Here is a 26,711-nt window from a genome sequence, read left to right as displayed (position 1 = left end):
AATAGTGCTTATTTGATAATTTTGTGGCTCAGACTGCTAATATAGTGACACTAAATAATGGTTACGGTATTTCATCTCATGGCCATTGGTTTAATCTGTTGTCATTGAAATTTTCAGTTTTGCAGGTGAAAACTGGTTGGATAAGTTGGTGGCTGCAGGGTCTGATGGTGCATCTGTCAACCTTGGTACCCATGACAGTGTGCGGACAAGGCTACAACAGGGCCGTGATTATATTGTTGCCATCCACTGTGTGGCTCACCGCCTTGAGCTAGGAATTCTGGATGCCATCAAAAACAACAATATGATGCAGACAATACAAGACCTGCTGAAGAAACTCTATAAACATTATCACTATTCACCAAAAGCCCTGAGAGAGCTTCATGAAATTGCTGAGTTGATGGAAGAGAAAATAATAAAGCCTACCCGCCTGCAAGGTACTAGATGGGTGCCATACGTACAAAAGGCTTGCCAGTCATTGATAAGAAGCTATCAAGTCCTTCATTACACACTTTGAACATATCAGCCAAGGTGGACCTGGTTCAGCATCAGCAGAGGTTAAAGGGAGAGCAACATTCATTGCAAAGAAACTGAAAGATTTCAGAGTCCTTCGTTTCTTGTTCTTCTTGCAGGATGTTTTGGATATCATCAGTCGACTCAGTCTTCAACTTCAAAGAAGTGATTCAACATGTATTGACTTTTTAGATTCCTTTGAAAGTGCTGCTCTAAGTCTAACTGAGCTCAGCTCTACTCCAGGTCAGAGGTATGTTGGATTTATTGAAGAAGTCAAGAGCTGGAAATGGAAAGTTCAAGGATGTAACTCTTGCACACTATGATTGAGACTTGGGTTATGAATTTGCCAAGGATATCTGTGATGATGTGATTCAGCGGTTATGCCACAGGTTGGAGAATAATCGAGACAAAAGCACCGAAATCATACAGGCAGGAAGAATATTTGACTTGAAAGATTGGCCACAGGACAGGCTTGACTTGGCTAATTATGGACATGACCAGATCAGACTTCTCTCAGGGCATTTCAGAATCATTCTGGAGAGCAATGAGTGTGACGTTACTGAACTACAGAATGAGTGGATGCATGTTAAAGCTCATTTTGGCCAGCGACATCGAAACAACCCAGGCACCAACCAGCCATACCAAATCAACACTCTACTTGCAGAACAAAACCCCAGACTCACAAACATACTGAAGCTGATTGAGATAGTTCTGGTATTGCCCACATCTACAGCCATTTGTGAGAGAGGATTTTCTACACTTAAACGCATCAAGTCTGACTGGCGTTCACGGCTCACTACTGCTATGATGAACCATCTGCTTTGGATATCCATCGAAGCCCCCTTACTTCAGGAATACAATGCTGAAAGAGCTGTGCATCTATGGTGGAGTAAAGCACAACGACAAAGACGACCACAGTTTGTTGAGCTACCGGTGCCTCAGAATGTTGTAGATCAGCCTGATCATGAGGAACAAGAACTGGTGGACTTTTTGATGAGCGAGTGACTGACATTTACTCACCACGTATAAGGAAGTTTGATGAGTAACATGATGGTTTTAAAAATAAACGTGTGTGAAATCAAAAATCAGTGTTTTCACTTTTTTCAAACCAAGGAAATACGACTAGTTTTCAATCGGGTTCAAACCCACAACATACGGCATCAGTCGCCTAGCGGAGAGGCAACAGAGAGAACCGCTCGGCTAAATCTCCACTCCCAAAAAAGAGTGGTTCAATAGCCGGCTAAGTTATACTTAACTTATACCTAACTTATACTGGGCAAGTGGTTTTCTGATTTGGGCAACTAAATTTAACCCCTCACTTGCCCGAAGGGCAAGTGAATAAAAAAATAAGTGTCTTTCCCTGTACATGGGCCTAAACCACTCTTTGCCACAGCTTAGCTGTTTAGGTATCGGACAGGTCAAAGGTCATAGAAAAATCAGAAAAATGATGTTTTAAAAATCTTCCTCTCTAAATCAAAATGGTCTTTGACCTTTAAATTTGGCAGTAAGGAGCCTTGATCTATAGTCCACAAATACTGTCAAAAGAACTTTGATTACTTTTTATGCAAAAGAGATGGATTTAAAAATTTCTATTGAGGATAACTTCTAGGTCATGTGATCAGTGGGCATGGTAACCAAATAAATAATTGTCTTTGAGATTTACCTATGTGTAAAATTGCAAGTCATATGGCGCAATGGTCTTTGAATGGGAGCCTTGATATATGAAAGGAGGTCAAAGGTCATTCAAGATCATCCAAAAATGGTCAAAAAAATTTTGGTCCCATGCTAACTCCTATGAACCAGAAACCAAACCTGTAGACCCTATAGTTCCTGAGATACTTTGATTTGCGTAATTAATTAGTTATGGAATAATATCAATTTAATCACTTAAAAATCTTCTCCTCAAAAACGGCAGGGTCAATGAACCTGAAATTTGGCATATATAGCATCTCAGTACTGTGTTTTACAAAAATTATTTAAAACTTTTTGATTTGTCAAGTTTTTATGCAAATTAGGTAGAATACAAAATTTGAAATCAATATGGCCGCCAGGAAATATGCACTAGTACTTATAAGTACCTTTCAGCCCTGCAAGGTTGAGAAGTTTACATTCAGCGATTTCTGAGATCAAGAGTGACAAAAAAGTGAAGGAAGAAGAAGAAGAGGAAGAAGAAGATTATTGAACTCCAGTAAAACCAATAGGGGCCCAAGCCGCAAGGCTTGGGCCCATAATAAGAATATTGCAATTGTTCATCTCATTCTGACATGGCAATATATGGCACTAGACCACTAATTAATTTCCCATAGGCCAACACAGTAGCGTTGAGCTCGATTTTCCTATTTTAAAACATTCAGTGGCACGAATCCTCTTAACAGGTGTTAGGTCAATGTCAGCTTGACTACTGATTAATTTTTTGTGTGGGCAAGTCCACAGAAATTTTGACATAGCGATGAAAATAGCGCCCTCAGTGGTGTTTTTGACAAAATTCAGGCTTATTATTATGATTTCTATTAGCCCTAGAACTCATATTACCAACAAATGCTTCAGCCATTATTCACAACAGTCTGCATTTTGATTCAGGCAGAAAAATATCTTTACAAAAATTCTTGACGTTGAAGTTCAAACTAAACAAGCATCCATGCAGATATCAAAACGTCAAGGTCTGCACTATTTTTTTTCTGAACTATCTTCGTGGGTAACGAACCCGGAACTGAATTAGTGAGCTTGTGCCAATATAGTGAACCTTAAATTGACAAAGTGCACAATTTTAACACCAATGAAAATACTGGTGAATATGACTCAAATACTAAAATAAAAGAAAATTTAACCTTACACTTCAATTGCTACACCTGCCTCAAGACATACATTCATCGGCCCTATGGCAGCAATTTGCGTCACCTTTGTACCAAGCCATATGACACCATATGACATAAAAACACATTCCTGGCAAACAAATTTTGTGTCCCAAACACTCATATCAGAATACTTTTACAATTGCTTAGTTGTGTTCTTCCCATAAAAGATAATGATTTCACAAATAGAATCCCTCCCCGAAATTAAACCCCGGTTTTAGGGGATAGGCCTATTTTCATCGACTTTTTATGGAAATTTTGAATAATAAATTTCTCTGTAGAAAACCCCTATGGATGGATTTGCACGAATTTTTGATCTAAAAGCAAGAAATTGTATGTCTATACAATAAAAGTACTGGTTTGACAAATTCAGTTGAATTAGGAGAGAAATTGACAAAAAGCTATGCCATACCCCTATTCCTGACTGAGTCTAATATGGCCGCCAGCAGGGATTTGGGCCCCCCAGGTATATCAAAATTAGTGTCTGAGGTGGTTTCTACAAACCTTTATATTTCCAAGTAATATTCGGAGTAATAGAAAGTGCAAAAGGTTGTTATTTTTCAGCATAGGACATCATACGTACTGAAATATGTCCCCCTATAGGACTTCCTTTGGGCCGTCAATTAGGCACAAGACCACTAATTCATTTCCCATAGGCCAACACAGTAGCGTTGAGCTCGATTTTCCTATTTTAAAACATTCAGTGGCACGAATCCTCTTAACAGGTGTTAGGTCAATGTCAGCTTGACTACTGATTAATTTTTCGTGCGGGCAAGTCCACGGAAATTTTGACATAGCGATGAAAATAGCGCCCTCAGTGGTGTTTTTGACAAAATTCAGGCTTATTGTTATGATTTCTATTAGCCCTAGAACTCCTCATATTACCAACAAATGCTTAAGCCATTATTCACAACAGTCTGCATTTTGATTCAGGCAGAAAAATATCTTTACAAAAATTCTTGACGTTGAAGTTCAAACTAAACAAGCATCCATGCAGATATCAAAACGTCAAGGTCTGCACTATTTTTCTTATGAACTATCTTCGTGGGTAACGAACCCGGAACTGAATTAGTGGGCTTGTGCCATACGTATGAGAACATTTGTGGGGGTTTACGAAACCAAATTTCAAATTTGAAATCAATACAGTGGACTATTTCTGTCATTTTTTTGTAAAAATTAGGAAAAATTTTCACTAAAATACAAACTTGAAGATATTTCTCTGAAAGTTAAAACAAGCAACCTAGCAGTCAAAAGAGTCCCCTTGTGTTATGTTGAGAATAAGTTTTTGTGACACATGTTGATGAAGGAGGAAATTTTCGGGCCCATTTTCGGGCCAGCCTGACAAAATGGCCAAAAAAGCTGCAAAAATACAAGATTGCAGATTTCATCATTATTTGAACAATATCATATTAAATATCTGTAAAATATTTAATCTAAAATATCTAAATATCAAAGCTATCAGATGAGTAGCTTTTGAGAAACAAATTTTCTGACCAAAAATAACAAAAATAGTGTCAATGACACTGTCCTCCCATTTTGCAGCGATACTAACTACTAGTACACACATGACATTGCATTCTTACAGGTTGACTAAGAAAATTCCATTGCAAGTCCAAATTAATCTTATACCCCAGCAATATGAAATGCTCCATCTCATAATGACTTTTACACGTCTGACAGAAAACAACCCTAGGATCAAGACTATCATGTTTTACAGCAATCCAACTAATACTTTGGGAGAAAATGATTTTTTGACAAAAAATGGGAAAAATTGCCCCCAAAATACAAATATGAAAATTTCACCACAATTTGAACAAATCTGACAAAGGCCAACCCTAGGATCATACATACAAGTTTTCAAGGCAATGGGATGAGTGCTTTCAGAAAAGATTTTTTGACAAAAAACGGGAAAATCGCCCAAAAATACAACTTTCAAAATTTCACCACAATTTGAAGAAATGTACCTTAAGTCACTATAAAGAGCCTGCATACCAAGTTTCAACCAAATCTGGCCAGTGATTACAAAGTTTTAGCATTTTGCAGGATTTTTCCTTTTTTCCCCTTCCCCTTCGTTTCTTTCAACAAATTCACATCTCCACCCCTCGATGCACCTGTCCATCAAATACTAAGATGGTAGGTGCTGCGATTTAGGAGTTTTTAATGTCGACAGACATACATCCGCACATAATAACTAACATACATACATACATACATACAGACAGACCATAGACCCTCCAAAAAACGCAGGTCTATGAACAAACAGACAGACAGACAGACAAACAGATAGACATTCATACATTCATACATTTATTTTTACAGCTTTTAACCTCCAACAGCCGACCAACTTGTCAATATTAGCTTGATCAACTTGATACTACTGCTTATAATAATATAAATGAGAGTTAATTACATTCTAATTAAAGTAAACAAGATTTGCTTATCAACATTTACGTCATAAAAAACAGCATATCTGTCAGGTTATAAAGAATCTTCAGCTGGTTATCTTTATCAGTATTTCATCCTATTAACCAAGCACATTTTAACTTTCAAATTAACATTGCAAGTAAGTTCTGTTGAATAAGTTGAGCCTGTAGGTACTCAGAGAAAGCACACAGAAGAGACAAATGTTTGCAACTTAAGAAGTTCAAGGTCATCAAAAGCATTATAAGGAATCATGTAACACTTTCATTGCACTGTTTACACAGATTGCATAATTGTTATAAATAGCACATGAGGAATCTTACAGCCCAGCTTTACCATAAAAACCCTATCACTTTGACCACTCTTTTAATTGATCACTCTATTTTTTTCCTCAAAAAGTAATTTTATTTTATCCTTGCCAAGTCAACCATAAATGGAAATTGGAACTTTCTCTATCTCTATTTATGTGACCAACCTATCATGACAAACTATTATGAGCAATTTCTTTTAGATAACATACAGAGCACAAAATATGATGGTTCAGAATATGTCAAAGTTGGGATTCAGGAAAGCTGCCTTTACATGTTTTAATCCTCCAAGATGGTAAGCATTTCACCATGAACTGTCAAAAAGTTGAACTTTCTAATAATTCTACACTAAAATTATTTTGGCTTTGTTGATATCCTCACTAATTCAATTATTTAAAATCATATTAATTATTTTTTCTGGGTAAATTGATAGGATTTATACAGTACAAGAGTTACTTACAATGTAGTCAAATTCAGTAAACATCAATTACCGTCTAACATTGCATCATTCCTATAAATAGCACCTCAGCCTGGAACAGCACAATCATAATCTGTTCATTCACACAGGCAGTACTTGACTTTGAATGAATGACCTACTACATTTCACCTATGTACCAAATTTGAAAGCATGACAAAAAGTACCACAAAATTTGCAAATTTCAGCTTGAGTTGAGAGAGTCATCTTCAGGTCACTCCTAGGAACCTGCACACCCAATTAGAAAGTAATGGCATACACAGTTTCAAAGAAGATTTTTTTAAACAAAAATGGCAAAAATTGCCCAAAATACAAATTTGCAAATTGTGTTATAATTTTGATGAATTCTATTTTGAGTTTTCACAAGGTACCTGCATGCCAAATTTTAAAGCAATCCAACCATTGGTTTAAGAGGAAAAGATTTTTTACTAAAATGGCAAAAAAAGAAAAAAAATTCATCAAAAATAGAAAGCATCAAATATTGACATCAAATCTATATGTTTAAATGAGTTGGACCCAAGGTACGTAAAACCCAAATATGACAATGATCAGATGAGTAGTTCCTGAGTTATTGATTTTGACCATTTTCGCTTTTTTTTCTACCTCATTAGCATATCTATGGGACTAAAAAGTTCATTTTAACAACGGCACATCTACATCATATATGGCATCACTACACCAAAAATCAGCTCAATACGTGCAGCGGTTTTTGAGTTTTTGCGTTGGACGGACAGACATCCATACATACATACATACATACATACATACAGACAGACATCTCACATACAGACTTTTTTCAACCATATAACCTCCCAATTGCCATATATGTATGGCAAATGGGAGGTAAAAATTACCCCAAAAATACAAAACTGCAGATGTCATCAGAATTTGTATACAGTACATCACATTTCGTTTAAGCTTATGAACCTGTATACAAAATACCAAAGCTATTAGATGAGTAGTTTTCTGAAAAAAAAATTTTGACAAAAAATTGGGCAAATTGCCCCAAAATTACAAATATGATAATTTCACCACGATTTATACAACCTTAAGTGAGGTTATCCTGCGGAATAAGGATACCAGACTAGTTTATGGACACACCTGCTGCCAATAGCACCACTAACTGTGCAAACTGACATGTACATGTAGTTTAGGAAAATACCGTCACGGACAGTGTGCTCATATTTACACCAGAAAAACAAGAATGACAAAAGTAAATGATATCTGAAACTTTAGGTACTGGAGGTCAACTTTAGCAACATGCATAGCAGAGGAATGTTTCAACACAGCTAGTCCCTCTTAGTTTTAGCAGGTCTGTTAATACATAACAGTTCATGAACAATGACAGGAAATTACTCATAATCTGTTTCAGTTACTGCCACCACTCCTACACACAATTGGTACACTGCATACAAATAGGTTAGAGATCATAGAAGCTCTGACTCAGATTGAGATGTTTCAGTTAATGCCACCACTTCCGCACATTTGCAGGATTTCCCCTTTTTCTTACCTCATTTGCATATTTGTGACACTGACATGTTCATTTGAACAACGTCACATCTCAACCCCTGGGTCTAGCTGTACACCAAATACTGAGATGGTACATGGGGCGGTTTAGGAGCTTTTGAGTGTGACGGACATACATCCACACATACATACATACATACACACAGACATACAGACGCCACCGACTCACCATATAAGCTCTTTTTGGTATTTACATACCAAATATGAGCTAAAAAACCATTAAATATGAGAAAAGATGTATGTCAGTGTGTGATATGACATGTACAGTGGATGTATTTCTAACACTAACCTGTTCACTCCTAATTCCCTGTAAACAGGTCCACAATCACCATTGATAACAATGGGTTTGGGTAAAACCATGGTGGTGAAAGGGTTAAAGAACCACAGAACATATGTCAACCTGGATCACTCTCATTAGCCTGCAAACTAAGGATACAAGAAGACAGGCAAATTTTTATCTCAAATATTGTCAACTTACGTTGTACAATTTTCTGTGCTTCATACGGTTCAGTATAGTCATCCTCATCATACCCTTTTCCTGAAATTGGGCCATCTGGTGGCATTTCATACAAAGGCGCCTGAGCAGCTTTGCCTTCCAATTCTGCTTTCCTAATATCAAATGGATCGCTGTAGTCTTCCACAATAAAAGTCTGAAATTATAAAATCAACATTAATTCACAATGATTTAGATTCATTTCCAGAACCAGCTCATATGAAATAGAATGGGAATTTGATAAGTACAGAAGAAGAAGCAAGTTTGACATACCAAATATGAAAGCTATAATACAAAAAGTTTCAATGGTGAAGATACATGTACATATTGTAAATTGGCTAAAAATGAGAAATGTGGCCAAGAAAATGCATGTTTGCAAATTTCATGGTATTTTACTCAAATCTTAATGAAATCAACTAAAATCATCAACAAATCAAACTTTAATATTATCTTACAGACATTGTTGGAGGAAAAGTTGCTTTTATAAAAACAGGAATACTGGCCATCAAATTTAAAATGTGAAAAGTGTAACTTTCACTGACATTAGGCCGAACAAACTAAATTGTGCTGTTCCGATAACCCGACCTACCCATTGTTTTACCTGCCCTTCCTAAAATTTTAAAGCTATGTAAACACAGAAGTAAAAAAAAAAAAAGAAAAAAAAACCCCGTAAAATCACTTGTTCGTTACTTGGCATTTGATGACTTTTATGGGTTTTTTCCTTTTATATGTATGATACATATTTCTGCAATTGTTGTGGCCAGTGTTTGACTGTCCTGAACCCCTGAAAAATGCATATTTAAAAATAAAAATATTGGAAAAAGAAATTCCTGCCGACCTACCTGCCCTGTTTTTGAAAACCATGTTATCAGAACAGCTCAATTTATTTTTTTTTGCCCTACTTTAAAAATAGTGCCAATGGCTCTGCACACAACTGCCATATAAGGCTTATTTGCGACATTTACAAACTATATCAGTCTCTGTGATCAAGAATGACCAATGAGTTAATTTGCAGCAAAGCTGAAAGGCATTTTTCACAGTGTGAAATATTAACCCATTTTTGTGCCAAAGATGCTGAAACTTGATGTTTGCTGCTATTGGCATATTGAAATGTTAAATAATAGATAAGTAAGAAATGTGACAGGGGACAAGTATGTGAAATGCAAATAAAATTTAATGAATATGATAAATAGTGAATGGTATTAAAAAACAGGCAGACCAAATGTGAGCGAAATCACATTAAAGGGACAAAGTCGCCCATTTTTTCATGAGTTTTGTTTGATACAAGATACTACTTAACCCTTTTCCTGCCAAGTCAGTGAAAATCCGCTTGAAATTCGGTGTAGCCAGAATCTAAGCACTGGTGACCGTTATTCTCCCAACCCGGTGGAAATCGGGCCCTTTTTGGGTACCCCCTTTCCTGCCAAGTCGACGGCACTACGTTTTGCTATCCCCTGTGCGTTTAGGGGTCATCCGAGGAGAGGTTTTCTGACAAGGAACGTCTTTTCCCCTCGAAATGGGTTTGCAGGGAGTCGATAGACAGGGAAAGGTGCAGAAACCTGTCCGCCAGTCCCCCACACCCAAGGGGGGCTGGGTTTTTTTTACCGCTTTTTAGCGGACTTGGCAGGATAGCATGGTGACGTTTTCTGGCGGAGTTGGACGTACTTGGCTGCCTGGCACTATACAGATTGCTGCCGAACTTGACCAACTCGGCAATGCTAATCTAGAAGGCTACCTCTTGCAAACGACTTGGCAGATATGCCGATGGTGCGAGACGAAAGTCACTTATTCAGTTGTGCGTGACTGAAAATGAGAACGTATTTTTGACGGGACGGCTCGACTTGTTCCTCCGATGGAACGGATATGAACGACTCGGAAATACCATTACAAACTGGTGTCCGACGTACTAAGCTGGGCTTCAGCTCTGCAAGTTCAAGCCAGGCAACGTCCTTCACCGCCTTGGCCGTGCCATTCAATGGACGTAGCTTTAGATTTTTTATTTATTCCATCGTCTGAAGTATTGGCTCTGCTTCGCAGGCAAACGTATCCTCTTGCCGACGTATTGGTAACTACGTACGCTGTTTGCGTACAGAGAATTCAAAAGGTTACATAAGGTCAATGCTACGGGGATACCGCCTGCACTTAGCAGGGACTGCTTTTGTTACGCAAACCAGCTAGCAGTACAATATGGCTGCCAGGCATGTGGACACGTCGATGGCTAGAACAATGGAAGCATATTGCGTTGCACCCGTGCATCGCAAAAGTGAACTGAAGACTTGGGTGTAGTGACTGGTTATCACTGGTTAGCTGCAGCCCAAGCCATGTCGGTACAAACCCGTACCTGACTGAGGACCACTCGATTAAGTCAGTAATGAACGGTAACACTCGTAAACCAACTCCCAACTGAGCTGGCTAAACTACGTGGAGCTGTGCTTCAATGGCTCAGCCATGTCGTTAATACAACGGCAAAAACATAGTTTTTGTGCTACACTGCCAAGTCGTTGAAGGTACGTATTCAATTGACCCTACCCTGGGGAAACAGGACAGGTTTGCCGGTGCTGCTGCACCCTTAGCATGACCCTCAGGGTCTCTGACTAACAGACGAGTGAGGTGATGTTTGTGCCTAGCGGACGTGCGTAATATGGTCAAGTTCAGCAGCAATCTCTATAGTGCCAGGCAGCCAAGTACGTCCAACTCCGCCAGAAAACGTCACTATGCTATCCTGCCAAGTCCGCTAAAAAGCGGTAAAAAAACCCAGCCCCCCTCGGGTGTGGGGGACTGGCGGACAGGTTTCTGCACCTTTCCCTGTCTATCGACTCCCTGCGAACCCATTTCGAGGGGAAAAGGCGTTCCTTGTCAGAAAACCTCTCCTCGGATGACCCCTAAACGCACAGGGGATAGCAAAACGTAGTGCCGTCGACTTGGCAGGAAAGGGGGTACCCAAATAGGGCCCGATTTCCACCGGGTTGGTAGAATAACGGTCATCAGTGCTTAGATTCTGGCTACACCGAATTTCAAGCGGATTTTCACCGACTTGGCAGGAAAAGGGTTAATTATGCTCATGTTTGAAGATCATCGATGCATAACAACACCAAATGATTCATATCATAAAAGTTTGCCCAAAGTTAATGTACTCTGCTTTTCCACGCCTTAATCTTGTTTTACCTCTCCTTCAGCTCTCATTTATTTCACGAATATAAATATAAGTAAACTTTGAGTGGGTTCCTCAGTGTGGGCCCTTAGTTTAGAGAATGTTGCAGTTTGATTTTTTCAAGTATTAATATCAGAATACCTAGGAATGCAGAATTTGTTATATGTGGCTATAATTCCTTAGTTAGGCCAAAAAAAAAATTGTGCTGTTCCGATTACATGGTTTTCAAAAATAGGGTAGGTACATCAGGGCTCGACGCAAGGTCAAATCATCCACTAGCCCGAAGGACTAGTAGCAGTTCATTCTTAGTAGTCCTAAATGAAATCTACTAGTCCTGCTAAAGCAAAGCCAAATGTTGCTCTCATGTTGTAAAGAGGTGTATATGACCATTCTCATATTTTTTGTCGCAAAGGTTTTTAAACCCAATAACTAACTTTCATGCAAGACTAGCACATTTGCTTACTGCAAAATGTTTAACTTTGAATCATATATAAACCACAAAAATAACCTGAATGAAATGTCCTGTGTAGGAGGAGAGGTCATGAAAATAGCCTATTACCATCAAGAATAAAATCAGACGTAGGAATGAATTTGTTGGACAATTCTTCATAGCTCAGGTAGTGCGTCATTAATTTGCAAAGAACATGTTTGTTCATAATGGGGACAGACTTGTTTCTCCAGAACTGAAATTCATACAGCCATTCACAAATGTTACTGTGGAGTGCCTTCATATTTTTGACATATATCACATTTTAAAATTGACCAGCTTGTGGGGAGGACCTCTCATTTGAAATAATGGTTTGTGAAACATTTTGTTTTTAATAGTAAAAATGTTGTATTTTACCATTTCATGTGCTTGTGTCTTTTATGAGTTTTTGCCAGTTACTGGTAACAAAATGTGATTAGCACAAAAATAACCAATGACTCCCAGAAGTGATTGGATACAACAGTCTGATACACCCATTTCATACGTTGTTTTTTCACTACTGTTTTAACCCTTTTCCTGCCAGACAGTAATAACTGTATTACTTCCCCATCAGCCAAGTCAGTGAAAAGTGGTATTGAGCCAAAACATGAAGTATTTTCACCCACTTGGCTTGGTATGTTATAGCATCTTTTGTCCAAAAAAAATCAATTTTACAGTATTATGTTTTCAACAGCCTTCAAATGTACAGTATTATGTTAAAATACATCATATGGAATACGTTGTGTTTCATTAATTTTAACCATCTTGACCTGGTGGTGAAATATGGACTTGGCAGGAAAAGGGTTAAGGTTCACTTCACTATTATTGCCCCAATAATTTACACTTTTCCACTAAAATGGCAAAACAATAAGTTGCTAGCACCAAGTTATTATCGGCGAGGAATTCCCTCACCTGTACAAGCAGTAGCAACTTGCCATAGCACTGTTTTGGCAAGCTAGATGGCTCTTTTTAAGATCAGCTTCAATCAAGCTAGGGGGTCTTGACTATATATGGAGGTCAGCATGTGGAGGCATTCTAAAGCAGGGTCAAGCTGGCTACGAACTATCGGAGGTGTTGTTTGGGAATGCCCCTGAAGAAATCTTGAGAAAAATCTTCTTTGAAAGGCAAGGATACAGTGTTTGAACGAAATTGTGGGGTTGCTCATGTTTTTAGGCGAAGTGATGAGCCTCAAGCAAACCAAAATACACGACGTGCAGACAATGCCGTTTGATGCTGAGCATTGAGCCATGTTTCCCGGGGCCATGTTACTATGGCGTGTACAGTACAATTTGATTCTCCGTAGCAGGTAAACTGTTTCATTTTAAGTTGGTGATCAATAAAGTTTGCTTCACTGTTTCACTGTCCAATTTGTTTGGGTAAAAGTTAGTTTATTTTTATATAAAATGATCGAGGCTTGGTTCATTCTTATCGAATGAGTGGCCCGGCGTCCCATTAGTTTTGTAGCGATAAACTTTCCTGGACAACTACGGAACTTGAAAATTGCACTAGTCCGCAGGACTACCTCCGAAGACATTTTTACTAGTCCTCTTGAAAATTTACTAGCCTCGGGCTAGTGGGCTAGCGCTTATGTCGAGCCCTGTACATGTACATGTAGGTAGGTAGGGAAATTTTTTTTTTTTCATTTTTTTTTATTTCTCAATGTGCATTTTGTACGTGTTCAAACAAACTACCAGTGAACAATTACCTCATGAAACACACTCAAATTGAATACCAATTTATTAAAATACAAGTCATCGTTGATGACACAGTCCCCGCTTGTCCATTTTGTTATAATCTTTGGTGTCTAGGTAGCTGTGGAATGACATTGATGCAACGGGTGCATCAGGCCTGAGACTTGCATAATAAAGTAATCTGAGGAACATTCAATAAAAGACTAATCTCTGCCGGTGTTGACCACTAAAGGAACTTTTGATTACATCACACATAACGATGCCCTCACTGCCTCTAGTGTCATGACAGCACATACTATACACATGGTTTGGTGGAATTTTCGAAATGGTATGGGATCGGGTATGTTGTTGTAATCAGCCATTTTGGATCATATAATGAAACAAATTAATGTGCACAAGAATGCAGCCATATCACATTTAAACAAAATCAGTCCATTGAAGGACAGTGACCTATGTTTATAAAATTGAAATCAAATGGCTGTCTATTGACCATATGGATCGTAGCACAAAATTAGCAGGGAAAGACACTAAGGGTTGTCCGATTGCCCGGGGCAAGTGAAAGTCGCGTTCGGACAAGTGAACCTCCGATGCCACTTGCCCGACGGGACAAGTGCAAAAAATAATTACTAATTTTAAGAGAAATTGAATTCACGAGAGCGATTTTCTGGTGAGGGAACATGGACTTAAACAACAAAAAATAATCATATTATGTCATTGTGAACATTTCCATAAGATTTTTCATAAAATTGCATGAAGAGTTGACGAAAAGAATCATATAATCGCTGTCAATAAAATCCAGTTCAAACAATACGCCGGTACCGGTAAATTACCGTACGCTGATTTTGCATATGAAAAAGCTGTTCAGCTGGTGGAACGTACGTTCACAAAAGTTCATTGCATTGACTGTGAAGTTACGGTGTCTCACAATATGTTGATACGGTAAAAAAAGGAACACACACCGGTTTTCGTGCTTTGTATGAACGTTTATAATAATGTAAAAATAAAGTCCAGTGGTTAAAAATCACCACATAAAATTGGACTTTTACTAAAACGTACTCTTCAATGTCTTGTTGAGGGACAGTGAGTGGCAAGGTCCGTGGCAAGACCGCATGCAATGAAGTCATGAGCAATATATTTGGTGTCAACGGGTCAAGTCTTTGAATTTTCAACAAACACGGACTTAATTTTAATATCAATAAGCCAAAATTACTTGTCCGTGGCGACCAACCTCTCTGTTTGTGAATTTTCCCATTCTAAAATGACTGTCAAGAAGCAATTGGAGCGAGTTTGACATCGAGAAATTCAGCTTTCAAGACACATTGAAAAACACCGACGCCTTAGGTTGTTGGTTTTAATTCTATTTAGTCTGCGCATGAGCAATAAAAAGACCACCTAGGTTATTAGAAAAACATAGGATACTGGTATAGTGCAATGGCAATCCAAACTTTAAAGGGCTGGTGTATGATATAAGCGCAGTAAAAACATGACAAAGAAGTACAATATTTTTCAGAAGCTTCAAAACATTCCTTTCTAGCTACAGATTTTTTCTTTCTGTATAGATAAGTTAAAACTTTTAAAAGTAAAAAGACCTTAAAGGTACAATTGAAATGGCTGTTGTTAATTGTACATTAAGCCACAAGAAAGGAAACATACAAACATATGAACTGTTAGAATTTTTTCTATGAATATGAAAGCCCCACTAGCTGTAAATCTTGAAATTTGTTGACCTAAAAAGGCTTCCTATTTTCTCTGGTTTTCTTTAAATTCTACCCGTTTACCGGATTTAGTCTTTTACTGCTTTACAAAACATTCTTTAGCGAAAAATTGGACAAGTAAATTTACATTTTAACCATTATTATGATTTCCCACCATACTAAAAAGAAAACAAAGCATGTCCCAGTTGAAAAATTCAACACTATGCATTACATTGGACTACTCTGTTGTTTCCGTGAATATTCAAATGCATATGTGCACAGCGTACACTGGTTTTGCTATATTTGCATGAGGTGCCATTTTAGGTTTGGGCACATATTTATTATTTTTCTTGTTCAAAATTGTACATGCAGTCTCATTGGGCAGTTAACAATACTTGTATTCCAACCCCTCAAAGCGCACATTCCAAAAAACTTGTTTTAGTTCAGAAGTAAAATCACATAAAGAATGCTAAAAGATATAGGTAATGGGGCTTTAGTAATTAATGGAATATAAATGAGCCATCCAGCACTCTTAGAAGTGTGAAGAGAACCCTATGAGAATGTCTGACATTTTCTCATGGTAACATAATTTTCAAAATAAAGTGCGTGAAATGAAAAACCAATGTTTTAGCTTTTTTCAAACACGTAAATTATACTGGGCAAGTGGTTTTTCCAATTCGGGCAAGTGAACTGAACCCCCCACTTGCCCGAAGGGCAAGTGGATAAAAAAATAAGTGTCTTTCCCTGATTAGTAGACATGCATAAGTATGCCATAGTACTTTATCTTTGTACCAAGTCTCAACAACATTGGATAAGGAATATTTGCATATGATTAAGCCTCAAAGACATGAAAAAATCCAAAAATGACAATCTGGCAGCCATATTGGAACATGTCACGAAGTAAATTGACATGTATACATGTATGTGTGCCATAGTGCTTGATCTTTGTGCCAAGTTTGGACAAAATGGGTTTAATGACCTTTGAATTATGCTTCAAAGACATGCAAAATTCCAACAAAATGGCAGTTCTGCAGCCGTATTGGATCCTATCGCAAGGTTAATTGATACATGCATATGTATGCCATAGTGCTTTGCCTTTGTGCCAAGTTTGAACAAAATCAGTTCAAGGATGTTTGAGTTATGGGTCAGAGACATGAGAAAATCGCAAAAAAAATGGACGCCTGTCGGCCATATTGGATCATATCATGAAATAAAGTGGCGTTCATATGAAGGGCATAATGTTTTGCTTTTGTGCCAAATTTGAACAGAATCGGTTCAAGGATGTCTGAGTTATGGTCCAAAGACATGAAAAATCGCAACAAAATGGCTGCCTCACGCCCATATTGGATCGTATCACAAAATAATTTTACATGCACATGAAGGCCATAGTGTTATGCCTTTGTGCCAAGTTTTAACAGAATCTGTTCAAGGATGTCTGAGTTATGATCCAAAAACATGAAAGATCCCAACAAAATGGCCGCCTCACGCCCATATTGGATCGTATCGCAATATAATTTGACAAGCATATGTAGGCCATAGTGTTATGCCTTTGTGCCCAATTTGAACAGAATCGGTTCAAGGATGTCTGAGTTATGGTCCAAAGACATGAAAAAATCGCAACAAAATGGCTGCCTCACGCCCATATTGGATCGTATCACAAAATAATTTTACATGCACATGAAGGCCATACTGTTATGCCTTTGTGCCAAGTTTTAACAGAATCTGTTCAAGGATGTCTGAGTTATGATCCAAAAACATGAAAGATCCCAACAAAATGGCCGCCTCACGCCCATATTGGATCGTATCGCAATATAATTTGACAAGCATATGTAGGCCATAGTGTTATGCCTTTGTGCAAAGTTTGAACAGAATCGGTTCAAGGATATTTGAGTTATGGTTCAAAGACATGAAAAAATCGCAAACAAAATGGCCGCCTCGCGGCCATGTTGGATCGTATCGCAAAATAATTTGACATGCACATGTAGGCCATAGTGTTATGCCTTTGTGCCAAGGTTGAACAGAATATGTTCAAGGATGTCTGAGTTATGGTCCAAAGACATGAAAAATCGCAACAAAATGGCCGCCTCGCGCCCATATTGGATCGTCTCGTGATATAATTTAACATGGATATAAAAGCCATAGTGTTATGCCTTTGTGTCAAGTTTGAACAGAATCTGTTCAAGGATGTATGAGTTATGGACCAAAGACATGAAAAATCGCAACAAAATAAATCGATGTGCATCTGTAGGTCATAGTGCTATGTCTTTGTGCCGAGTTTGAACGAAATTGGTTCAGCAGTGTCCGAGAAACTGTTGATGACAGAGGGACGGACGGACGCACAGACGGAACCCAATCTATAAGTCCCCGCCGGACTTCGTCCGCGGGGACTAAAAATATTCATCAGTAGAATTGAAGTGTGTGGTTTATTAGACTGCCACGGAAATTGATATGGCTGAATTACAATTCTTTGACAGGAAAGTGAACTGTTTATCCACAGGTAAGTCTGACTTGTAAGAACTGACACAACACAATATTTACTGTCATCAATGCAGTGTTTCATCTCGGATACTATACCAGGGGGGATTGGTCCCCCTCTACAGGAATTTTTGAGGGGGATTTTAAAATTTGGGGGGGGGGGATTTAACAGTAACATTTAATGACATCTTATATGTAAGTTTTAATGTCGCAGTGATGTCACTTGTGTTATACATACTACAAGCCATAAATAACTTGCTTACACAATCCAAGCTGCTGGCTCCAAACACCATCCTCTATAAGATTTTTTCAAAAGTCAACAAATTAGGGTATCACTGTTATGAAAGGGCTTCCAAGAGTGGCGGATGGCTCATTAATATTCATAAGCTTTAATATCCCTAAAAATTGTAGCATATTCCCTCATGCTTAAATATTCTGTATATTTGTTTGTACATATTCTGTATGTTTGCTTTCTTAGGGCTTAATGTACATTCAAACATAAAAATTAACAACAGCCAGCCATTCCCACTGTACCTTCAAGTGATTTTTTCAATTTTCACTGAACTGTCTGCACTACACAAACCAATAAAAAAGTCTATTGTAGTTATAAAAGAATGTTTTGTAGCTTCTGAAAAAAATAATGTGCTTGTTTGTCACGTTTTTACTGTGGGTATATCATCCCTAACTACTGTAAGTTTGGATCAACATTGCCCTTTGCAAACCAGTGAGCTGTATTTTTCTAGTGACCTAGCTGGTCTTGTAGTTAAGTGCGCAGACTCAGTAGAGCTAAAACGAACAACTTAGAGGGTCAGATCCCTTGTTTTGAATATGAATACGCAGTCGAGTTTTTCTCGGTGTCAGATTTGCTCCAGTTGCTTTTTTCAGTCACTTTAGAATGGGGAAAATAACAAACAGAAAGGTTGGTTGTCACCGACAGTTAATTTTAGGGTTTATTTGCCCCGAAAAATGAGTCAGTGTCTGTTCACTGAATTCAAAAACCGGGCCCATTGACACCACAGCTGAAGTTCCATGCTTGTGCAGTCTGCACTGAACACGTTTCTGTGACAGTAAAGTCCAATTTTTCGTGTCAATTTTGCTATCAGAATTATTTTCAGAGTGTTATGGACATTAATATGATGCACAAAAACTTCAGTTTTCTCAATCATACAGAGATGATGTGACACAGAAACCTTATCGGGCTAGGGAAATGAACTTTTGTGAACGTAACTCTCAACTGGCTGATAGGCTTTCATATGCAAAATCAGCGTACGGAAATTTACGCGTGGTATTGTTTCAACAGCATTTTATTGAAGTAGTTCAAAAAGTATCAAAATCAAACTAAAATTAGTTTCATGCGTTTCACGTTTTTCATATCATTATTTTCACTTCCGGGTTTACGAAGCTCTAAAAAGTCTAGGGTCGGGGGGATAAAATTGGGGTAGGTTGTGATACATTAAGTTTTTAATTAAGTTGACTGAATATTTTATGCAGCAATTGGGAATTTTTCATTATAATATATTTCATATCCTGATGTTTCAGAGTTACATGAATGATGTATGGAGTTGAAACCATCAGCAATGATGGACTTCCAAGACCCAATTTTACTTGATTGACTATAGGCAACAACAAATTGACCAGAAACAAATCATCGTTGATGACACAGTCCCCACTTGTTAATGGGTACTTTGATTACAGGTCCTCAGAGAGGATACATGTCTGAGTTATGGTTCTGGACATGAAAATACGTAATAAAATGGCCACACGGCGGCCATATTGGATCGTATCACGAAACAAATTGATGTGCATGTGTATGACATAGGTCAATGTCCTTGTACCAAGTTTGAATAAAATCAGTTGAGATATGCCTGAGTTATGGCTCTGTACATGAAAAAATCGTAATAAAATGGCCGCCTGGCGGCCATATTGGATTGTATCACAAAACAATTTAAAGTGCATATGTATGACATAGGTCAATGTCCTTGTACCAAGTTTGAATAAAATCGGTTGAGATATGCCTGAGTTATGGCTCTGTACATGAAAAAAGTTGAAACAAAATGGCTGATAGGCTTTGCCCCAAAAAAGCCTATCAGCGGCCATATTGGATTGTATCACAAAACAAATTGATGTGCATAGCTATGACATTGGTCAATGTCCTTGTACCAACTTTTAATAAAATCTGTTGAAACATGCCTGAGTAATGGTGTTGTACATGAAAAAATCGTAATAAAATGGCCGCCTGGCAGCCATATTGGATCATATCACAAAACAAATCGACGTGCATCTGTATGACATATGAAGTAATCCTTGTACAAAGTTTGAATGAAATCTCTCCAGGCATCTCTGAGATATCTGCGTGAATGGACAGACGCACACACGTACGCACGGACATGACCAAACCTTTAAGTCCCGAGGACTATGTCTGTGGGGACTGAAAATATCTGCACAAAGTTTCATCAAATTTGGCACAGTTGTACCAGAAACAGCACTCTAATCTCAAATTATGCAAATTAGAACTAATTATGCATGCCACACCAATATAATTAGACCTGCATATGTATGGCATGTAGTGTAGTATCCTTGTACCAAGTTTAAAAAGAATTGGCACAGGAATATATCTCAGATATCTGCATTCATGAGCCCCTATGCATTGACACAGCATTAATATTAATTTCATCCTTGAACGCCTGTGGATCATACCTTGGGACCCCGTGGATGGATATCAAATACAGGAAAGAAAACGGCCGTCACACAGCCATTTATGATCGAATCATTACAAAAATTGGCGTGCATATATATGCAATCGCGCCCGGCATTGCTGAGAAATTTATGTGAACGAACGCACAGTCGTCAAATGTGGGAAACAAAATGGCCACCACGCAGCCATTTTCGACCGGATCAAAACAAAAATCTATGTGCATATGTATAATATATAGAGTAATCTATGTACCAAGTTTGAATGGAATCACTCCCAGCATTACTGAGAAATTTGCATGAACATACGCCCCGACATCAAATAAGAGAAACGAAATGGCTGCCAGACGGCCATATTGGATCGGATCGTAGAACAAATCGACGTGCATATGTATGGCATATGTGACAATCCTTGTACCAAGTTTGAATGAAATCGCTCCAGGCCTCTCTGAGAATCTGCATGAACGGACGGATGGACAGACATACGCACGCATGGACGAACGCGCAGACATGACCAAACCCAAAAGTCCCCCCCGGACGGTGTCCCTGGGGACTAATAATGACAAACGACAATGAACTGACCACACAATATTGTAAATTTCCCATAATTCATTGCGATTTGTATCCTCAGGGATTCCCAAGAGAAGTCTACCACGTCTCCCATGTGTAGACAAATTCATAGACTAGTTGTAAAAATTCTGAAAATGTGCTTTTAAGGACACCATTCTTCTCAATTTGCATTTTAAATGATTTGGAAAATTACACAAGATTGAGACAGGAGATAACGTTCTTGTAAAATTTTCCACTTCTTGTGTCTTCGCCCATACAGAATAATGTGATGGAAAGTAGGGAGAACAGTTGCATCTGTTTTTTGAAACAAAAGGATATTGATTTTTTCCATGGAAATGACAAAAGAAATTTGCATTCTAAGTTTTCTCACAGAATGACCCCTTCAGTTCGTCATAACTTGCTGCCTTAAAAAGTATGGCATTTGTAGTAACTACAAAACGTGACTTCCATGGTTATTTGGAAACTTTTGCTGAAATTTCTAAACCTACTTTTTTTGATATTATTTATCAATTATTCTGATGCTGCACATTATTGTTTGCATAAAGAACTCAAAAAGATATAAGAAAAGTAACCTTCAAAGATACAAATCAAAGAGAATTGTGGGTAATTTATTGTACTGTGGACCACCAATGACCATAACAACAATGAACTTCATCATAAACAACTTGACCACCAATGACAATGATGATTTGACCACAATTAACAGACAGTTACAAATGACCACAAACGACAATGAATTGATGAATAACTATTACTATGACCATGAATGACTTCCAATGACCATGAAATTGCTGACCATCACGTCACAATGAGTATGATCTGTCAATATGGCCTTTCTGCATGATTACGTTCAATTGTAGTCAACTTTCATGGGGCAGAATTAGGGCAGTGTTTCATCAAAAATACCATCAAAAGGGGAAATTTTCCCCTTTACCAGAAAATTTAGGGGATTTCACCAATTCTTGTGTTCTACTTGTATCTCTAAGGTGTGACTGGCACCATTTCTGGGGGGGGGGGGGCTGGTTCCCCCCCCCCCTTGAAAAATTACTAGGGGTGCCAACATGTCAACAGAGGGGGAATCCCCCATCCCCCTCTTTAGATGAACACTGAGAAGGCAATTGATTGCATTCATGTAAATGACCATACTCAAAACAAGATCAAATACTAAAGCAGGGTCTTGACTGTCAATGAGTTTTCAGAGAAACAGGTGCATTACAGGTACGATTGTACCTGTCATCTCAGACAGCACACAAGACAGTCCTGATGATACTGCTTAAATGGATATAATGATTTTAATGTACAGTATACAAGCAGCCTTACTTCACGTTGGAGTGAGAATAAATAGTCACTGTCACTTTGGCTTAATGGAAGTACACATGAGCGCCTGTGTTTTTAGTACACTAAAATTATAATAAAAATACTGTTAAGGACAGTGTGCTCACATTTGGTTTGAATTGGTCCATCAAGAAATATTTAAACCAGAAAAATAAAAATGACAAAAGTAAATAAGGTCTGAAACTTCAGGTACTGGAGGCAAACTTTAGGAACAGGCTTTGCAGAGGAATGTTTCAACACAGTTCGTCATGGTTTCAGCAGGTCTGCCAATATGCATCAGTTCATGAACCATGACAGGAAATGACTCTAGGTCAGTCAAGTTAGCCTATTTCAGTCACTGCTAACTCTCTTACACAAATAGGTACACTGCATACAAATAGACTAGAGATTACAGAATCTCCAACTCAGATGTGTGGGCTGTTTCAGTGTAATAATGCCACCACTCCCGCACAGTTGTAGGCTTTCCCCATTTTCTTACCTCATTTGCATATTTTTGACACTGACATGTTCATTTGAACAATGTCACATCTCAATCTTTGGGTCTACCCTAGACTCTCCACAGTCGCTGTGCCTTATTTTGGGCACGCCCACGATGGGCCTGCCTTCGAAGGCAATGCTGGGCAGCTGTGAGCACGCGCTGCCAGACACAGCGACTGTCGGTTCTTGCAAGTATATGAATATTCATATGGTAGTGACGTCAAAAGAAACACCTATCTAACTGGGCGGAGAGAATATATACTAGTAGCTAGTAGACCTATATACGTGGTATGTTTTTTATTTTTCATTTTTAATTTTATTTGGCTATGGTATGTGTCATTTTTTTTTATTAACGGATGTGTGGAGTTCTATAAAGTACCCGGATCAGGCAGAAATCTGACCGGTCGCTTGCAAGAACATCCAGACCCTGGGATTCGCGTCGCGTCTCTGAAGGGCGCATGCGTGTTACTGAACAGGGAAGAACGCGAATCGCAGGGTCTCTGCCAGACTAGGTCTACCCCTGTACACCAAATACTGTGGTGGTAGGTGCGGCGGTTTGGGAGCTTTGGCATGTGACGGACACACATCCGCACATGTACATGTACATACATACATCCATACATGCATACAGACGCCACCGACTCACCATATAAGCTCTTTTTGGTATTTATATACATACCAAATATGAGCTAATAATTATGAATAACAGTAATAGTAAAAATAAAATTATTATAATTTTTAAAACTATTTTTTAAATGATTTCTTGTACTTGAATAGTAAGCCATCAAGTGTATATCCAATGCAGCGCTGGTGGCTAGCCATTAGTCAGTGATCTATTGCATTACTATGCACGGCGTCAGACGACAGAATGAGTGATACATTTGTCTCACCTTTTTTGCTTTTGTCGGAGTCTGTTTACATTCTGTCGGTCGATTATCTGCGTTCGCCCTGTAGTCTACACTTATGCTACCGACATGGCTATGAGGCCGTGGTTTCGAATTCATGGCATTTATGTCCTCTTGTTGTTGCTGTTCATGATAAGGAAGATTCTGATGTGTCGGAGGACTATTGCTGGGCGCAATCGGGAAAGTAGGCACGGCGCTTGACAAGCGCCCTTCCCCTATATAGTCAGGAAGTGCATCTTCGTCCGACTCATAGTCCCAGCTCCGACTACGTCTACCATTCTTTGCATCATAGTCTGGTTCTGGTGGTTGTGGAGGGGATTTCTTGCCGAGTAGGTGCTTAAATAATTTAGCCATGGTGTGTTTGTAAGTGTCTGACTGGCAATATATATTCCGACTCCTTATTTGTCTAACCGGAAGTAGAATATTCGCTCAGGCTGTTGGGAAGAATCGGATGGACTCGAGACAAGCGAGAGTCGTTCAGTCCCAGCGTTAGAATACCTCCACCTTGTGGACTAGTCCACTACAACTGATTATAAGACATCACTTGGTTCGTCGAAAGATCACTGTCCCAAATACGGTAGATCAACCTCAATGTGCCGCTCGCGTATACTGATCCAGTGAACGGAACAACCTGTCTGTTGTCTGATACGTTGAACCCACACTTCCTGGGCCATTGAGTAGGTCGAGTCACAAGTGCGTCGATACAATGTTCCACCTCCAGAGGGCGGTGAGAATGACCTGTGACCTTGCGAGAATGCCGCACAGTAAGTGAGGCTTCCCACAACTCTCCACGATCCGCACACACAGAGATTATCACTCACTGAAGTGAACTGAAGCAAATTTCTTCTGTGCACACAGGGGAGCCAGGGAAAGACAAACAAATAAATATACTGACAAACAAACGAAGACAAATAAATAGCATACAAATACATCAATTAATAAACAAACATACAAATAAACAAATAAATAAACAAACAAACAATACCATAGAACGTTGAATAATACAAAAATTCAACAAATTTATACACACGTACACACACACCTATATATGTACAATATATATATATATATATATATATATATATATATATATATATATATATATATATATATATATATATGAGTATAGGGAGTAGGACTGTTGCGTGAGCTCTTGAGTCAATCATTTCAACCTTTTTTCAATATTTTTACAATATGCCACTCACACTCACACATATACATTTTATTTTCGATACATTTGTTTCCCATAAATGAAGACTAAATTAATGTATGAGCTGTTGTCTTTATTTGAGTAAGGCCCATCTCTCTTTTTCTTACCTTACGTTTGCGTCAAATGTCATTGCCAGAACATGTTGATCAACTTGCGTTGTGATATTACATCAGAATACATGGAAATTGATTTGTATCGCGAAATATCGAGAAAAACCTGTATTCTATGATAAATAGACTTCAGCTAGTCCAGTAGCTGTCGCGACTGGCTCGCGAGTGGTTTCCGTCATTTGTTAATGTGCGATCCAGTTTTAGCGTTACGTAGTTTGCTTCGTTTTTCATTCACTCCAAAAACTTTCAGCATTACTATTTTGGGGGACCAATTAAGCCGCTACTTTAGATCAGCGGTTTCATTAAGGGAGCCGTCATTATTTATGGCCTGGGGGTCGGAGGAATCTGAGGGGTGTCACTCAAAAAATGGAAAGCTACAAGGGGGGGGGGTGCTCAAAAGTGGAGAACAAGAAGGGGGGCTACTCAATTTTGTTGATATGTACTGAAGCATTTAGTGAAGTTATGAATTAATACAACAATAATAGTAAAGAACAGCAATATATATGCTTAGATATGTATGTTCATACCCGATATATGTACACACACACTCATATTATATATATATATATATATATATATATATATATATATATATATATATATATATATATATCATAATACAGGTGCTTTCAAGTAGAAACTAAAATCTCATTACACTATGTGTTTCACGTTATTGTGATCTTCAGACGAGAATGATCAGCTATTCAACGTGGCAAGCCTTTAATCTTAGAGGCTAGTACTGAGTACATTTTTCAGTATTTCCTGATTAAAGATTGATATACTTGCCTGAAAATGCATGAGAAACGTCTGCTTTCTATATTCTACGATGTATAGGTTACCGATAGGGGAAAATGTGTAAAGCAAGCTAATTCTGATTCTATTAAGTTTAAAACCAGTGGAATGCCTTGACAACAAACCCATCTTTTGTTGCAGGAAAATAATAATAAATAATAAATGTGAATAAATGTATGTCTGTCGCTATTTTTGTGCTTTAAATCAGTGAACTGGAATATACGTTTTGGAGCACTGTCTCAGATTTCTGTTCCTTTGAGTTTTTTATATGAAAAAAATCTGAAAAAAACTCCCCAAGTGCCACCAAATAACACCATTTTAATCTCTATTTTTCAAAAGCTCCAACATGCAGGAGGGGGAACACCCCCCTCCTGACCTCCCCTCCTTGCGCGGTCGCTCGTGCTTTCGCACCACATCTTTGCCCCTCTAGTAAAAAAATCCTACGGAAAACACTGCATATCATCAGAGCACTATATGCAGACCTGTACATCAGCCCCTGTCACAGCAATGGGACCTCTTTCCAACAGAGACCTGTACCACAGGGTTTAAAGGCAGAGC

General features: G+C 38.4%; 1 protein-coding gene across 2 annotated transcripts in view; it reads right to left on the bottom strand.

Moving 5' to 3' along the window:
- The window catches only part of LOC139122124 (SH2 domain-containing adapter protein F-like), a 98,794-nt gene extending 74,040 nt beyond the window's left edge, over positions 1–24,754 (bottom strand). The window contains exons 1-2 of one of the 2 annotated variants that reach the window (XM_070687523.1): positions 24,027–24,754; positions 8,572–8,743 (exon numbers count right to left, since the gene is read on the bottom strand). In XM_070687523.1, the coding sequence (XP_070543624.1) occupies positions 8,572–8,743; positions 24,027–24,395 (541 nt within the window). In that variant the 5' untranslated portion in view covers positions 24,396–24,754. The remainder of the gene's footprint in view (positions 1–8,571; positions 8,744–24,026) is intronic. The other variant, XM_070687524.1, reaches the window with a different exon arrangement.
- Between the last annotated feature and the right edge of the window lie 1,957 nt (positions 24,755–26,711).

Source organism: Ptychodera flava, chromosome 21 (genome assembly GCF_041260155.1).
Source record: "Ptychodera flava strain L36383 chromosome 21, AS_Pfla_20210202, whole genome shotgun sequence".
NCBI lineage: Eukaryota > Metazoa > Hemichordata > Enteropneusta > Ptychoderidae > Ptychodera > Ptychodera flava.
This window is presented reverse-complemented; position numbering and strand designations above follow the sequence as displayed.